General features: G+C 48.4%; 1 protein-coding gene across 1 annotated transcript in view; it reads left to right on the top strand.

Annotated features, from left to right (window-relative positions):
• The first annotated feature begins 395 nt into the window (after positions 1 to 395).
• HDGFL3 (HDGF like 3) overlaps positions 396 to 17,551 on the top strand; it is a 54,318-nt gene continuing 37,162 nt past the window's right edge. The window contains exon 1 of the mRNA XM_082198872.1: positions 396 to 1,210. Within this exon, the coding sequence (XP_082054998.1) occupies positions 1,127 to 1,210 (84 nt within the window). The 5' untranslated portion in view covers positions 396 to 1,126. The remainder of the gene's footprint in view (positions 1,211 to 17,551) is intronic.

Here is a 17,551-nt window from a genome sequence, read left to right as displayed (position 1 = left end):
TTCTCCCATTTTGGAAGGAGACAATGACCAATTCCCTGCCAATATTCAGGCAGGCTTCAGTCTGTTTGTTCTGCGCCTCCAGAGCCGTGGCTTGTTTCTTTGTGTACCTAGGCATGAAACGGAGGCACTTCAGTCCTGTCTGCAAACAACAGCAAGAACGCTTCCTATAAAACGGAAGGATTCGACCAAGATCCCGTTTATTCATCTCTTTCTGCAACGTCCAAAGAAATAAAAGGCTCTCCCGCCCATTTCTCTCTCTGTGTTTGTGTGTCTCTTTTTCTCTGTGCGAGCTACAAACCTCCTCCTTCCGTGCGCCGTTTCTTGTTTTCATAGAAAACGATCCGTGTACCTAGAAAATAACAGGAAGGGAGAGAAGGCGGCGAGCGGGCGAGCGAGCCATTAAAGAAAGGAAGGAGGGGAGAAAAATCGTGTTTTCGGTCGCTGCCCGAGGAATAATTTTGCAGAAGGGTCCATATTTTTTCTCTCTGCTGCACCGGCGAGCGTTCGGGATGGGAAGCGCAATGTAGGCAGCTCGGCGGCGGCTACATTTCGCCCTTCCTTCCTGGCCACATTGTTCCCAAGCCAGGGCTTGGGGGAGGGGATCTCCGCCTCCCCCCCCCCTGTGGCGCCCCCCCAACACTCCTGCCCAGCCCCCGCCAGCCTTTCCTAGCGGAGGAGCCCCGCAAAGCTGCTGGATCCCTCGATTCTTGGGGGCTGGGGGTGCCGAGTCCAGGGCCTCCCCTCCCCCCTTTTGCACACACGCACACGCACACACACCCCAGCCCCCCTCTCCTCCTTCTCCTGCTCCTCCACCGCCTCCTCCAGCCGCCGCTTCTCCTGTGCCCGGGGCCGATCCTTCGCTCTCCGGAAGCCTCCTTCGCTCGATCGGCGCGCAGCAGCCGTCGTGTCCCCATCACCACCGTCACCCTCCTTATTATTATCGATAACATTGTTGTCGTCAGGAAGGGGGAGCCGAGCGCCTCTTTCCCACCCCCCTCCTCGCCTCTCCCCTCTCCCCGAGTTTGTGGAGGGTCAAGGGGGGGCCGCGCAGCGCCGGGAAGGCCTGGGAGCGGGGCTGGGGGTTGCTTCGGAGTTGGCGACGGGCAGGAGGGCAGGGCAGGACCCGATGGCTCGTCCGAGGCCCCGCGAATACAAAGCTGGAGATCTGGTCTTCGCCAAAATGAAAGGCTACCCGCACTGGCCGGCCAGGGTGAGTACGCAGGGATGGCGGGCGTGGAGGTGGGGGGGGGCGTTTAATCGAGGGGTGTGTGCGGGGGAGGGAGAGGTGGCCGAGGACCCTAATCTTAGCCCCCCACTCACCCCCAGGGCCAAGCCTCCCCCGCGCATCCCCTTCCTTTCTCTCCCCCCACCCCGGTGCCGCAAAGGTTGGCCGCCACCACCGCCGCTGCTTCTCCTTTCTCTTCCTTCTCCAGGGGCGTGATGGAGCCATTGCATTTGCCGAGAGGGAGGGGGAAACACACACACACACAGAGCCCCACCTCCCCCCCCAGAACCTCCATCCTTCCATGCTCCACAATGGGATAATCGGTGGGAGGATGCGATTGGGGTGGGGGGCGGGGGAGGGGAGCGCACGACAACCCCAAGGTTTCTCCATCTCCGGATCCTCGCCCCCTTTCATTATTCTCCCAGCTTCATTTTGATCAGACGACAACACCCTGCCCACCCCCTTTGGCAGCAGAAACGGAATCGGGGGGGGGCGCGGGGGGAGGTGGACGAGAAGGCGGCCGTACCTGAAGTATTGTTATTGGGGGGCAAGGGGGGGCAAGGCAGCCTGTGCATGACAATGATGCTGGTTTATTCGACTGCCTCTCGCTGTCCCTTCTTCTTCCCGCCACCCCAAACTCACTACTCAAAGCAGCCACCATCACCCCGCCCCCTTGCTCCTTTGCAGGCGCCAGAAAGGGGGTGGGGGGGCCAGCGAAAGAGAAAGGTGGTTTCCCTTTCCCCTTTGGACACTGTGATTAAATCATATTGTTGGTAAAGAGGCAGAAAGGAGTGGGGGGGGGGGGTCGCATCCTGAGTCTCAGAACCTTGAGGATCGAAGCGGTGCAAATTGCCCAGGAAATGATTGCTTGCCACTGGGGCCTAAAGCTCCGAAATGTACCTGCTAGACCCAGGTACAGAGCAATGGATCAGGTGTGCAGGCAGAGGGCAGGATCTTGGCAGTGCTTGAACTGCAAGGGGATGCAGAGCAGACCTGGCTGCCCTCTTTGCCTTTTGTAACGCCTCCCTGTTTAGAAGACTGCGAGGGGCATGGTTTGATTTGGGGAGGGGGCGGAATCAGGGAGTGGGTCTTTGTGCCGGTTTATTCAGCCTCCCTCTTAATTTAGGCACTAGGCCCTGGACCTTCAATCATTTTCTTCTTCCAAGTTGGGTTTTTCATTAGGCATTTCACGTTTGCTTCTCTCATGAAAGCAGCTGAGGGTGGGCAGAGGGGGGTTGCCAACTTTTCTGCCGGCCCCTGTAGCTGTGCCATTTGCAGCCGCTCAACCTCCAGCCATCCAGGCTTCGGGGCTGATGGCACTGAGCTTACAAGGGCAACCTTATGTGTTGTTTGTTTCCTGGTCAGTTGGCAACCATAGCAGAGACAGCTGAAAGATGCACCTGCTTGGTCCCTATTTGTGAGAAAATACAAACTATGGCTGCCTATTCAGAATACAGAGTTCACCTTCATGGGGCCACGGTGCTATCGGTGAAGACAAGCATGTATTCTACCCGCATACAAAAACCTGCAACTACAGGGAGCCCTATATTTGGGATACTTTTCTATTTTCCCCATACCTTCCCTTCTCCCAAAGTTCCTCTGGGCACAGGCACAATATATTGGCTCTCAGTGTCTGGGAACCCAGGGGGCAGTTTCCCTTGCCTAAGGAAGTCTGCTTGGCTCTGCCCGTTGAGTCCAGCATGGGGCACTATCCTAGTGGTGGCTAATGCCCCCAGGAGCCACCAGTGGAAAGGGGTGAGTAACCTTTTTCAGCCTCAGAGCCAGTGGCATGCAGTGAAATTTTTCACAGGGGAACAATTAGGACCAGAGATGCCAGCTTGCAAGTGGGACGGGGGTGATGTTGCATGCAAGAGCATTGTGCCTCCCTCCCGAAGCTGGACAGAAGCTTCCCAGGTTTTAGAAAGAAGGCACTAGGCTTTAATACTTACCAGGAACATTTAGGGGGCTGGCCTAGTCCCCCAAGTCCACTGACCACATGCCACTGCTCAGAGCCACATTCAAACTGCCCAAAGGCTGTTCTGTGGTCATGGTGCAAATGACCACTTCATGCCCTCACATGCATGTACTGGATCACTACACATATACGTGCCACACGTGAAAGCACACACAAACTCGCAGGACACACACTCTCACACCATGCACACATAGTGCTGGATGTGGTAAGGTAAAGGACGTGGGTGGTGCTGTGGGTTAAACCACAGAGCCTAGGACTTGCTGATCAGAAGGTCGGCGGTTCAAATCCCCGCGACGGCGTGAGCTCCCGTTGCTCGGTCCCTGCTCCTGCCAACCTAGCAGTTCAAAAGCTGGATGTGGAGGAGTGCTTTAAACCTCTCTTCTCGGCCCAGTGCTGCAACAGGGTGATTCCCTCTTCACTCAGCCCAGAGTTGCAATGAGCTGGTTCCTCCCATCACAGCACTAGGGATAGGTAAACCTCTCAGTTCAGCACTATGATGGAGAGGGCAGTTACTGCCTCCTGCTGCTCTGGGAGGGGAGGAAACCCATTTCCTGGTGGGGGCGCAATAAAACTGCTAGCATGTCTGCAAAACTAAGCAGGGTCTGGTCTGGTTTCAAATTGGATGGGTGACTGTGCGTTGAGATTCCTGCGTTGCAGAGGGGTTGGACTCAAAGACCCTTGGGATCCCTTCCAATTCTATGGTCCTATGATAAATCCAGCCCAGTGCTAGGATGAGGAGAGGGCTTCGTGGGCCTGATCTGCTGTAGATTCACCACCACCCAGCATTAAATGAAGAAGTAAAACTGATGGTACACTATCTTCCTTAAAATAGGAGCATCATCTGTCTATTTCTAAACACTTTTTTATAAATAGTGCGTGAGTGTTACAAAATTTTTAGAGAAACAACCATTTAAAGAGAGAGGGGCATCCCCTTCTTGGAAGATGCCCAGATCTTTCTTCTTGAGACCATCTTCCTGTTATCTCCAGCAATATTATCAGGAAATCTCATTCATGACATCTTTCTATATAGGGAAGAGACCTTAGCTCAATTGTAGATCATATGCCCAAATATCCCAGGTTCAGTCCCTGTTATCTCCAGCTTAAAAAATCAGCATTCAGGTGATGAGAAAGACCTATTTCTGCCCGAATTCATGGAGAGTTTCTGCCGGTTAGAGTAGACAGTACCAGACTGCATGGACAAATTCTTTGACCTTGCAGGAGATGGCATCCTAAGTAGGGGCTGGTTTTTATTAAATGCATACACACAAATTTCAGTTTCGTGCAGCTTGGGATGATGAGTTGGAAATGACTCTTGGGAGCCTGAATCTGTAGCCAGTATCCATCCATCAAGCCTACTGGGAGATGCTTTCATTAGCCCTTTGCTATCCATTCAATGTCTAGTATCTTAGTTCAAGCACAGGTAGGTAGCCATGTTGGTCTGCCGTAGTCGAAACAAAGCAAAAAAAAATATTTCCTTCCAATAGCACCTTAGAAACCAACTAAGTTTGTTATTGGTATGAGCTTTCGTGTGCATGTACATGAAAGCTCATATCAGTAACAAACCTAGTTGGTCTCTAAGGTGCTACTGGAAGGGGATTTTTTTTTTTATTTAGTTCAAGCACTCAGCTGAGCAGTCAGCTTTTATGCCGTAGAGTGGGGGACCTGTGGCCCTCTTGTTAAGGGTGACAAGAGTTGGGGTCCAAGAATATCTGGAGGTTTATTCCCCCCCCCCCGTCAGGGAGGAAGAAGCAGGGTGAGCACATCTTGACTTGGGAGGATGGGCTTATTCCGATCCCAGCAGACCATTGTGGTTTAAACTCAACATACACTCATAGAATTCAAAATTTCTCATCAACATGCAGTGTGGTGTAGTGGTTAGAGTACCAGACTAAGACCTGGGGGGACCAGGGTTCAAATTCCCCACTTGGCCATGGTGCTCACTGGGTGACTTTGGCCCAGTCACTGTCTTTCAGCCTAACTTCACAGGGATTTAGCAACATTTCTCTTCAGACCTACTAACCTACAACTCCCATGATCCCTAGCTCACAAGACCAGTGGTCAGGGATGCTGGGAGTTGTAGGCCAAAAACATCTGGGAACCCAAGGTTGAGAAAGGCTGTACTAAGGTAAAATCCAGTGCACACTGGGGTCATTCATTTCAAGGGCAGAGGCAAGGATGTACAGTCAACAAAGAGCTCAACTGTTCATAGAATATGCCTTTAGTCCCCCAGTTGGCATACAGGGAATGCTCACAACCCAGGACAGACACACCTATGCCCACAGAGATAAATGGGATTATGATGGCATAGCCAATATAGAGTCTTCCAGATGTTGTGGACTACAATACCCATCCTCCCCAGCGAGCACAAGCTGATGATCAGGGATGATGGAAGCTATGATCCAAAACATCAGGAGGGCACATTCAGTGTATATAATGAAGTGTACATAAACTTTGGGCTTTACTAAAGCCCTTAAGTACAATTCTGAGAGCAATCTTTCCCAAACACGGAGGTGAAATTTTGCAAGCACCTCCCAGAAGTTTAGCGGTTGGATTGACAGTACTCAGCAACAGAAGCCAGCAGATACAACAGGGTTTTATTTCCAGATTAAGGGGTCACCAGGTTATCCCTGAGCATAGAAAATCATTTTCTTGCTGTATATCCTTAGTTAAGGGACGCGGGTGGCGCTGTGGGCTAAAGCCTCAGCGCCTAGGGCTTGCCGATCGAAAGGTCGGCGGTTCGAATCCCCGCGGCGGGGTGCGCTCCCGCTGCTCGGTCCCAGCGCCTGCCCACCTAGCAGTTCGAAAGCACCCCCGGGGGCAAGTAGATAAATAGGTACCGCTTACCAGCGGGAAGGTAAACGGCGTTCCGTGTGCGGCTCTGGCTCGCCAGAGCAGCGTTGTCACGCTGGCCACGTGACCCGGAAGTGTCTGCGGACAGCGCTGGCCCCCGGCCAATAGATGTGAGATGGGCGCACAAACCCCAGAGTCTGTCAAGACTGGCCCGTTCGGGCAGGGGTACCTTTACCTTTACCTTTTTATCCTTAGTTAAAAGGAAAGTTCAGAAGCCCGTGTTGTGGGGTTACTCGGCTCGGCAGCTCCACTGCAAATCATTCTGAGATCATCTCCAGCTCTGCATTCCATGCTGACAACCTTTCGATCTACATGCAGTCTGGTTCCTCTTGGGCTCTTCCAAAATTTATAATACTATCAGCCAGTGAATCAGATGTATTTGTTTGTGACCAAAGGCCATCACAAAACAAGGCTTTGTTTAGCCCGTGCGGAACATATGTGTTGCATTAAAAAATACAAATCAAATGAATATACCCGTTCTCTCCTAATACAACGAGCAAAGGGTCATTGTCTAGAACAGGAAGTGATTCTAAGATCCCGTTCTTACACGGCTGCTGAATATGGAAATGAGAGCCAGGATGGCTATGTTCTCATAGGCATCTGGTTGGCCAATGTGAGAACATGGTGCTGGACTTTGTGGGCCACTGGCTTGATCCAGCAGGGCTATTCTTTTATTCTTAGCTTGTCAAACAAGCTTCAGATCTTCAAGCTGTACAGAGTTACACCAGAGTTGGCTCTGATGAGATAAATTACAAGCGGTATGGAGTAAAAAAAATCAACTGAAAGCGGAAGAAGGCATGTTGGTCAATGTGCAGCCCTGGAGCCAGTTCCACTGAAATTAGAGAACATGACTAGGGACGCGGGGGGCGCTGTGGGTGAAACCACAGAGCCTAGGACTTGCCGATCAGAAGGTCGGCGGTTCGAATCCCCGCAATGGAGTGAGCTCCCATTGCTCGGTCCCTGTTCCTGCCAACCTAGCAGTTCAAAAGCACATCAAAGTGCAAGTAGATAAATAGGTACCACTCCGGCGGGAAGGTAAATGGCGTTTCCGTGTGCTGCTCTGGTTCGCCAGAAGCGGCTTAGTCATGCTGGCCACATGACCCGGAAGCTGTACACCAGCTCCCTCGGCCAATAAAGCAAGATGAGCGCCGCAACCCCAGAGTCGACCACAATTGGACCTAATAGTCAGGGGTGCCTTTACCTTTACCTTAGGTCCATTAAACGGGCCTATTTTGTGTATAACTTCACATCATTCATTTAAAACACTATGATAGAACTTTGAATAGTCGTGGCTTCCACCAAAGAATTCTGGGCACTGTAGTTTGTGAGTTAAGAGATCCCTGTTCCCCTCCCAGAGCTACAATTCCCAGAGTGATATAACGATCAATCCCTCGGGGAATGCAAGGGGAATAGGGGAGTCGTAGCAGCAGCCTTAACAAACGACAGCTCCCATCATTCTTTGGGAGGGGAGCCATGACTGTTCGAAGTGGAATTGTAGTGCTTTCAATGTATGGTCTGATGGTGGCCTTGGTTGGATATAGCCCAATGTTTTCAGGGAGAACATTCAAGAGTTTGAAGACCCAGGCAGGAGCCAATTTTATCTTGTATTTTGAGGCAAACTGGCCTTTAACTTGAAAAACAGCTACTGCCCTGAGGCCATTCCTGGGGAAAGGCAGCTATTTAAGCAGGCCACATTTAGTGTTGGGTTGCTCTGCTTTGCGTCCCTTTTTATGGGACGGCCACGTAACAACATCATCCAGTCATTGACATTAATAATAATTTCTACCCTGCTCATCTGGCTGGGTTTCCCCAGCCACTCTGGGGGGCTTCCAACAAAAGATTAAAAATACATTAAAACATCAGTCATTAAAAACTTCCCTAAACAGGGCTGCCTTCAGATGTCTTCTAAATGTCAGTTAGTTGTTGTTCTCTTTGACATCTGGTGGGAGGGCGTTCCACAGGGCGGGCACCACTACCGAGAAGGCCCTCTGCCTGGTTCCCTGTAACTTCGCTTCTCGCAGGGAGGGAACCGCCATTTTCTCTGCAGATCTTTCATCCTTTTCTCAGATCACAGAAAGTCCAACTCCCGCACCCATTGCTAGAAACTTGGATATATAAGCTAGGTACCAAATAGCTCCTTGAAGCAAGGTTACAGTCGCCAAAACACATAGTCTAGTTGCCACTTTTGGGGCAAGATGGCAGTTTTCTGCTGCACATTTAAAAATAATAATAATGAGAGGGAGGTATCGTGCTAGAAAACTAATACTATAGGATCTGGGGTCCCTTTCAACTCTACAATTCTATGATAGTCATATTATAGTATAGTAGCACAAATTAACATTATAACAGTCAGATGTCATAGTTCAATATCTCTCTCTTTCATTTATAAAACTGACAGATACATCATACCTTCCAGCATTTCTCCGATGAAAATAGGGACATCCTAAGGAAAAACAGGACATTCAGGGATCAAATCAGAAACTCGGATGGCTTCTGTAAATTTGGGACTGTCCATGGAAAATAGGGACACTTGCAGGGTCTGAAATATGTTTTATTGATTATTGAAAGATTGTGGGGAGGGGTTAAGTGAAAGCAGTCATAAAATGGTATCCACCACAAGGGTTATCAGCAGTGCTGTTTTTCTAGGAAAAGAGGTGCCAGAACTCGCCATGAACGCCACCCTTGTTCTCTTATAATGGCAATGGTGCCCACCTGAGAGGTGCCGGAATCAAGTTCCAGGGAATAAAAGCCCTGGTTATAAGGAATGTGCGCTAAACTTCAAATGGCCCCGCCTACAACAATTATGCCACGCCCCCTTATATGAACAGAACATAGCTGAATGTGCATGTAGAAAAAGCAGAAAACTCCTAATAGGGAGGAAAGGCAAGCTTAGAGTGGAAGAGTAATGACTGGGTAGTTCTTGGAGCTTTCAATCTGGGAAGAAGCCCCGTGTTGGCATTCTTACCCATTTTATCCTCTCAACAATTCTGTGAGGTAGGCTAAGCCAAGAAGTGATTAGCTCAAGGTCACTCAATGAGCTTCATAGCTGAGGGGGGATTCAAACAGTCCTAATCCATCACTGAACCACTAGCCAGCATGGTGTAGTGGTTAGAGTGTCAGACTAGGAATTGGGAGGCCGGGAGTTCGAATCCCCTCTCAGCTGTGAAGCTCACAGAGTGACCTTGGGCTACCTCACAAGGCTGTTGTGAGAATAAAATGAGGAGAAGAGGACTAGGTGTGCACCACCTTGGAGGAAACAGGAGTATATAAATGTCAGAAATGTAAAATGTAATTTAAAATGGCCTCACACACTACCTTTAGCTCAACTTTGCTAATAATTTCATGTAGATCACTAAGCGCACACAAGTTTTGCCCAGATACACCTGTGTTTGCTGTTTTTGGCACACTTACAACCTGGGGGAAAGGGAATCATGCCCGGAATTTGGCATGTCTTCCCTGGGATGAATGCCTTTAAGCCTGGAATGAGAATGCTGTTAATGAATGACAGATAGGAGGCGATTCTTCCATTAAATTTTCACCCTAGGCAAAATGGGTTTTACTTTTCCACTGCAGACCTGTGCAGAAGGGGGGGGGGCGAGATGCGTAAAATAAAATAAATAAAATCAATTTAAACATGACTTGTGAGTGCAGCCTTCCACAATATATGGTGAAAATGATGCGCTGGCATTTCAGACTTCAAGAGGAACAGGAGATTCGAAATAGATTAGGTCACAGCTCTGAAAGGTACAGCTGTTAGCACATAAGATAAGATGGACTGGGAACCCTTATTTTTAATAATGTAGGCCTACTAGATTTCACGAAAGATGCTAACAGATGTTTTTAGGGCTAGGTTGCCAAAGAAGGACAAGAATCGGTGTCACTAAAGACATTATCTATGCATGCATTAAAGGTAAAAGGACCCTTGACCATTAGGTCCAGTCGTGACCGACTCTGGGGTTGCGGCGCTCATCTCGCTTTATTGGCTGAGGGAGCCGGTGTACAGCTTCCGGGTCATGTGGCCAGCATGACTAAGCTACTTCTGGCGAACCAGAGCAGCGCACGGAAACGCCGTTTACCTTCCCGCCGGAGCGGTACCTATTTATCTGCTTGCACTCTGAGGTGCTTTTGAACTGCTAGGTTGGCAGGAGCAGGGACTGAGCAACAGGAGCTCACCCCGTCACGGGGATTCAAACCACCGACCTTCTGATCGGCAAGTCCTAGGCTCTGTGGTTTAACTCACAGTGCCACCCACGTCCGTGCAAGCATTAGGGAAAGGCTATAGCTGAGGGGCAGTGCAGGCATTGCATGCAGACGTTCCTGGGTCCAGTCCCCTGCCTGAAATACTGGAGAGCTGCTGCCAGTCAGTGTAGGCAATAGCTAGATGGACAAGTGAGCTGACATAGCATCAGGCAGCTTCCTAAGTCCTTGAGACCAGTGTTCAAAATCAACCAGGTGCCCACCGATCAGGTCTGCGGTTCGAATCCCCGCAACGGGGTGAGCTCCCGTTGCTCAGTCTCAGCTCCTGCCCACCTAGCAGTTCAAAAGCAAACCAGTTCAAGTAGATAAGTAGGTACCACTCCAGCAGGAAGGTAAACGGCATTTCCTTGCACTGCTCTGGTTCGCCAGAAGTGGCTTAGTCATGCTGGCCACATGACCCAGAAGCTGTCTGCAGACAAACACCAGCTCCCTCGGCCTATAGAGCGAGATGAGCGCAACAACCCCAGAGTTGTCCGCAACTGGACCTAATGGTCAAGGGTACCCTTACCTTTTTATCAACCACTTGTGACTAAGTGAAGGTACCTGGGTGTCAGGACAGTAGCACCCGACATCTCCCCCATCTGGAGGGGCATGCCTGGGGATTATTGGATCTTGACTGTTTTCACACACTAATACCACACCCTGTAGAATTCTATCGGTTATATTTTATCTGCACCATTGGAATGAATCTCGGGAACCAAAATGCTTTTTTTTGTGCCGCCTGAGCAGGAGCAGTAAACAACATTATAGTTCATTGTTGTCTTTTGTCTTCACTTAACCCACCCCACTGCCTTGCTCACAGTTGTGAAGAATATTCTTAGTTATGAATGGTCTGTGTCACCATTCAGAAAACGAGGTCGGAATAGGCCAGGACTCTTCCCTGGATCAAGTGACTCTTCTTCTTTCAGTTCTCAAAGTTCTTCACCCAGCTCAAGGTTGCAATCTGAACAAGCCAGATGTTTAACTGATGATCAATCACAGTCAGTCCATCATTTGAAAAATAAGACTTTAGAGCTGTCTTACCCCAAAATGGCAACTAGCTATTCTGTTTCAGCGACTGTAACCTTGGTTTAAGGAGCCCTTTGGTGCCTAGCTTATACAGTGGTACCTCAGGTTACATATGCTTCAGGTTACAGACGCTTCAGGTTACAGACTCCGCTAACCCAGAAATAGTACCTCAGGCTAAGAACTTTGCTTCAGGATGAGAACAGAAATCGTGCTGTGGTGGTGCGGCGGCAGCAGGAGGCCCCATAACTAAAGTGGTGCTTCAGGTTAAGAACAGTTTCAGGTTAAGAACGGACCTCCGGAACGAATTAAGTACTTAACACGAGGTACCACTGCATTTCTGATGTTTCATCAGAATCTCCTTTCTTGTAACTTGTAATCAGAGGTACCACTGTATATCTCTGAGTTTCTAACACTGCTTGAGACATAGTGTCTTTGGCTAAAGGTATACATCTTGCCACATTGCCACATTTAATAGTGAAAAATCCCTCTGAATTTAGCAAAGCAGGCTTACCATGTGAAATAATGCACTTTAGCATCTGGAGAGAGAGAGAGAGAGAGAGAGAGAGAGAGAGAGATTTTGAGACACTGTATGAGTGAAAGGTCATTCAGTCCATAGTCTAAAATTACCTAAGGGCACCAATGTTCATTTTCTGTGTTTGAGCTTCCCTGAATGCCCAGCTATGGACCATTGGTGCAATCTAGTCAGGCTTTTCCTATGTTCTTAATATATTAAAAGGTAAAGGAACCCCTGACCATTAGGTCCAGTTGTGGCCAACTCTGGGGTTGCGGCACTCATCTCGCTTTATTGGCCAAGGGAGCCGGCGTACAGCTTCCGGGTCATGTGGCCAGCATGACTAAGCCACTTCTGGTGAACCAGAGCAGCGCACGGAAATGCTGTTTACCTTCCCGCCAGAGTGGTACCTATTTATCTACTTGTGTTTTGAGGTGATTTCGACCTGCTAGGTTGGCAGGAGCAGGGACCGAGCAACGGGAGCTCACCCCGTCACGGGGATTCAAACCGCCGACCTTCTAATCAGCAAGCCCTAGGCTCTGTGGTTTAACCCACAGCGCCACCCGCGTCCCTCTTAATATGTTATGAGCCACTAAATCCAGCTTCACATCTTATCTCAGCCTGGAAATCACTCGGAGACCTAGGGAAGCCACAGCCTCTCAACGTTGCCCCCATTTCACAATATTGAGATATTACTTATTTTTTCAAAGCTTTTCTGACCTGCTCTTCCTCTGGAAAGGTTCCCAAAGTGGGTGACATCAGATCAATCACAGCTCCCCGCTTCCTGAGTGTTTCCAATCTAAAATAGAGGACACAAAAAGAACTCTTCATCAATGCTTTATAGCACCGCAACACTCGAAAGAATGGCCATAGCCCAGTGGTGTAACACCTGTTCTTCACCCAGAAAACGTTTCCCAAGCTTGGGCCTTTAGCTTTTTTTTGGACTACAACTCCCATCATCCCTAGCTAGCAGGACGAGAGGTCAGGGATGATGGGAATTGTAGTCCCCCCCAAAAAAAAAATTCCTGGAGACCTAAGTTTGGTAAACACTGATCCAGGAGGACTCAGGTTCATTCTGGGGCATCCCTAGTTGGGACTGGGAAAGAATCCCCACCTGAAATCCTAGAGAGTAGCTGCCAGTCAGTGTAAGCAGTACTGAACTAGATAGGCAAATGGACACAGCATAAGGCAGCTTCCTGCTTTTGCTGCAATTTACTGGCGGTTACTAAAGGCCCTTGAAATCAATGTCTGTTAAGTCCACATAATTATGCGCTGCAATTGGGTCTTCTACTGCAGTCCTGGTTACGCGTAGATAGGGATAAAATATCTCTGTGGATGGAAGTGTTTTGAAAGTAGGGTTTGTTGTTTGTTTGTTGTTCTTTACTGTAGCTGAACAGGCAAACTGCTTTTCCATTTGAAGGCACCTTTACCTGTGAAGTCAGGTGATCAACTCCAGGAAAAGCTTTCAAAACAGTTTGGGTTGTGCGCACATCTGCCTTGCCCAACATTTAAAGAACCATACATGCAAAGCACATCACTCCTCCCCAAAATATTGGGAACTGTAATTTCCCCCCTTACAGGGCTTTGATTCTCAGCACCTTAACAAACCATAGTTCCCAGCATTCTGGGGGGTTTTTTTTGGGGGGGGTGTTAGTTAGGATAGTGGTCCAAGTCTTTTTAACATCCCCATTGCTCTCTGAAATTCAAAACGTTTCCTATCCATTGGGTTTTAAGAGTGAGATTTGCTCCATTATACTGGTCATGATAATTCTGTAGCTGCTTTGATGCCTAGGTACTTTACATGAGGTAGATTACATTTCACTGAAATGTCGTTTGAAGCCATAGTGTTTTTTATGGTAATGTGTGGTGGGTTTTTGTGTGGGCAAGCGTGGACCATATTTTCAAAAGTTTGTGTGCAACTAGATTTTAAAAGATGAGGCTTATTTTTATGTTTATTTTGAATGTATCAGGAAATAGCTGCTTTTAAAAAAAGCATTAGATATTGCCTGGCCTGAGTTATAATTATGAGCATTGGCAACTATGCCTTTGAAAATGGTGTCAGCCAGCTATGACTTTGAAAGGCATCCTGGGAGAGTAGCAAGCCAATAAAGCTGCTATTGTCATATCCATATTCAATAAACCTGCAATAATGCAGAACAGAGTTCTGTTTTGTTTTCCATAGCAGATCTGATACGATTCTGCAGTCACGTGTTTCTCTTAACCCTCTTGTGTCCAGAACTGTTCCATTTGTTGTTCTTGTTTAGTGCCATTAAAGCACACGGTTGCTGTGACAAAATAGGTAGGTCCCTGCTCCCAAGGAGCTTACAATCTAAGCTGGGATTTATTTATTTAAAGTTTGTCCCTTTGTTTTTACCCTTCAGCCAAAAAATGCATTTCAGAGCAGCTTACAAATATCAAGAATAAAAACAGTCCCGTCCCCTTGGGCTTACAATCTAAAAGCCACGACACAAAAGGAAACGAGGTTGGGAGGGAGGAGGGAGAAAAGCGAATAAGGAAAATATATTCATTATGTCTTCATAGTGAAGTTTCTCATTTTTCATGCTGGTAGATTAGATATATGCCTGATGGTAATGTGGAGCTGTGGCTTCCACGCTGTGACACAAGGAAATTACTCTGCCCTTTTAAACTACTTCAGTGAGAGAGACACTGTGGCTCTTCTTGAACTTCTGTTTACTCTCCTCTCCCACCTGCCGCATAGAGCCATAGAATCAAACAATTGTAAAGTTGGAAGGGTTCCTAAGGGTCATCTAGTCCAACCCATCTGCAATGCAGGAATCTCAGCTAAAGCATCCATGACAGATGGCCACCCAACCTCTGCTTAAATACCTCCAGGAAAGGAGAGTCCACAACCTCCTCTTGACTGTCCGACTGTCAAACAGCTGTCAGAACATTACAGTGGTACCTCGGGTTACATACGCTTCAGGTTACATACGCTTCAGGTTCCACACTCCGCTAAGACAAAAATAGTGCTTGAGGTTAAGAACTTTGCTTCAGGATGAGAACAGAAATTGGGCTCTGGCGGTGCAGCAGCAGCTGGAAGCCCCATTAGCTAAAGTGGTGCTTCAGGTTACGAACAGTTCCAGGTTAAGAACGGACCTCTGGAACGAATTAAGTACTTAACACGAGGTACCACTGCATTTCTGATGTTTCGTCAGAATCTCCTTTCTTGTAACTTGAATCCATTGGTTTGAGCCCACCCTCCAGAGCAGGAGAAAACAGTCTTGCTCCCTCTTCCATGTGACAGCCCTTGAGATATTTGAAGATAGCTATCCTATCTCCTCTCAGTCTCCACTTTCCCAGGCTAAACATACCCAACTCCCTCAACCGTTCCTCATAAGGCTTGGTTTCCCGACCCTTGATCATCTCGGTTGCCCTCCGAGTTCCAGCTCGTCAATAGCATCCTTAAATTGTGGCGCCCAGAACTGGACTTCCAGCGTGCTGCACAGCACGCAGGGTGGTGTGGTGTGGGGGACCAAAGGGCTGGCAAAGGAGCAGGCAGGATGAGCTGCGGCCATTGAATCTCCTGCTAAACTGGTTGTTAAAAGTGGATCTCTGGGTTGCATTCAGGCAGCTCTGGGTCACTATATTCAGTCGTTAAAAGGATAAGCTTTCTGCCATATCACTTAGGCTTTCTACCTGCGCAAGATTTACATATAAGCTAAACAAGCTATAGCTTAGGGTCCCACTCTCTTGGGGGCTCCAAACAAATTTAAAGGGGGGGCGGAACTGGATGCACATTTCCAAAATATGAGATAAAAAACAAATAAAATAAAACGTACATACAGCAACAGTGTTTTGTGTTGTGTAGGCTCCTATTTGTTGTGTGCAAATGGCTTTAGATAGCTATCAGGTCCATAAATTACTATATAACATATATTCAACACAAAAACAAATGTGACAGTTTGTTGTTAATGAAGGACAGCTGGACATATAAAGGGCCCCATTACCTCCAGTAGCTTAGGACCTCATCAAACCTAAATCTGACCCTGCTTTCTACCCTAGTTGCAGTCACTAATCATCTACATATTTACTCAGAAGTAAGCCTTCTTGAAAGGGACGCGGGTGGCGCTGTGGGTTAAACCACAAAGCCTAGGACTTGCCGATCAGAAGGTCGGCGGTTCGAATCCCCGTGATGGGGTGAGCTCCCATTGTTTGGTCCCTGCTCCTGCCAACCTAGCAGTTTGAAAGAACGTCAAAGTGCAAGTAGATATACAGGTACCGCTCTGGCGGGAAGGTAAATAGCGTTTCCGTGCGCTGCTCTGGTTCGCCAGAAGTGGCTTAGTCGTGCTGGCCACATGACCCGGAAGCTGTACACCGGTTCCCTTGGACAGTAAAGCAAGATGAGTGCCGCAACCCCAGAGTCGTCCGCGACTGGACCTAATGGTCAGGGGTCCCTTTACCTTTTGTTGTTGCCTCCCACAGTTTGGTCAGACTCATGGTGGTTGCTTCGAGAACACTATCCAACCATCTCGTCCTCTGTCGTCCCCTTCTCCTTGTGCCCTCAATCTTTCCCAACATCAGGGTCTTTTCCAGGGAGTCTTCTCTTCTCATGAGATGGCCAAAGTATTGGAGCCTCAGCTTCAGGATCTGTCCTTCCAGTGAGCACTCAGGGCTGATTTCCTTCCCTTTACCTTTACCTTTTACTTAACCAATAGAACGGATGCTTTCTCAGTGTTTGTTACACAGAGGACACATCTCCTGTTTCCTCCTTCACAGGCTGGGGATCACCATCAGGTCTGGAGGGGTTAGCACTGTGGTCAGGTGTACATTTGAGACACAGACTCAAGACCACGATGCCAAACAGCCAATAGCTGCCTTCTCCAACTGACAGCAGCTCTCCAGCAAAAGGACTCTTCCAGCACTGCACCTCTTCTTTTTTCTAGAGATACCGGAGCTTGAAACTGGGGTGTTATGCATGCAGAGCATGTGCTCTGCCACTAAGCCGTGGCCTGACTTGTCAGATGCCTGCATCAAAGCCTGCAAAAATGCTTGTGCACCTAGGCTTTGATCATCTGTCTTGCTCCCATTTGATATCATGGCAAAATTCCGCCCTAAGTATTTCACCAAGTCTGCAATCCTATGCATGCTAAACTAGGGGGGGGGGTGAGTCTAGTTGAATTCAGGGGGATATAATAATGTGCTTCTAAGCAGCCATGTCATGGGATGCCCTGTGAGTAAAACAGAGCCCTTTGTCCAATTCTGGTCCTGTCAGTGTGTGGCTAGCTACAGAATAACTGTGGCCACATCCACACCATACATTTAAAGTACAGTGGTACCTCAGGTTACGTACGCTACAGGTTACATACACTTCAGGTTACATACTCCACTAACCCAGAAATATTACCTCAGGTTAAGAACTTTGTTTCAGGATGAGAACAGAAATCGTGCTCCGACGGCGCAGCGGCAGCAGGAGACCCCATTAGCTAGAGTGGTGCTTCAGGTTAAGAACAGTTTCAGGTTAAGTACAGACCTCCAGAACAAATTAAGTACTTAACCTGAGGTACCACTGTACTATGACGCCACTTCAAATAGTCATGGAATTCTGGGAGCTGTAGTTTGTTATGGGTTTGTTATGAGAGTTGTCAGGAGACCCCTATTCCGCTCCCAACGCTACAGTTCCCAGAGTTCCCTGTGAAGTGGAATTGACTAATTAAACCACTCCAGGAATTGTAGCTCTGGGAGGGAAGTTGGGGGCATCCCAACA

This window comes from Podarcis vaucheri (genome assembly GCF_965113315.1).
Source record: "Podarcis vaucheri genome assembly, chromosome: 14".
NCBI classification, from domain to species: domain Eukaryota; kingdom Metazoa; phylum Chordata; class Lepidosauria; order Squamata; family Lacertidae; genus Podarcis; species Podarcis vaucheri.
The sequence above is the reverse complement of the archived record's forward strand: the minus strand, read 5'-3'. Positions and strand labels throughout refer to the sequence as shown.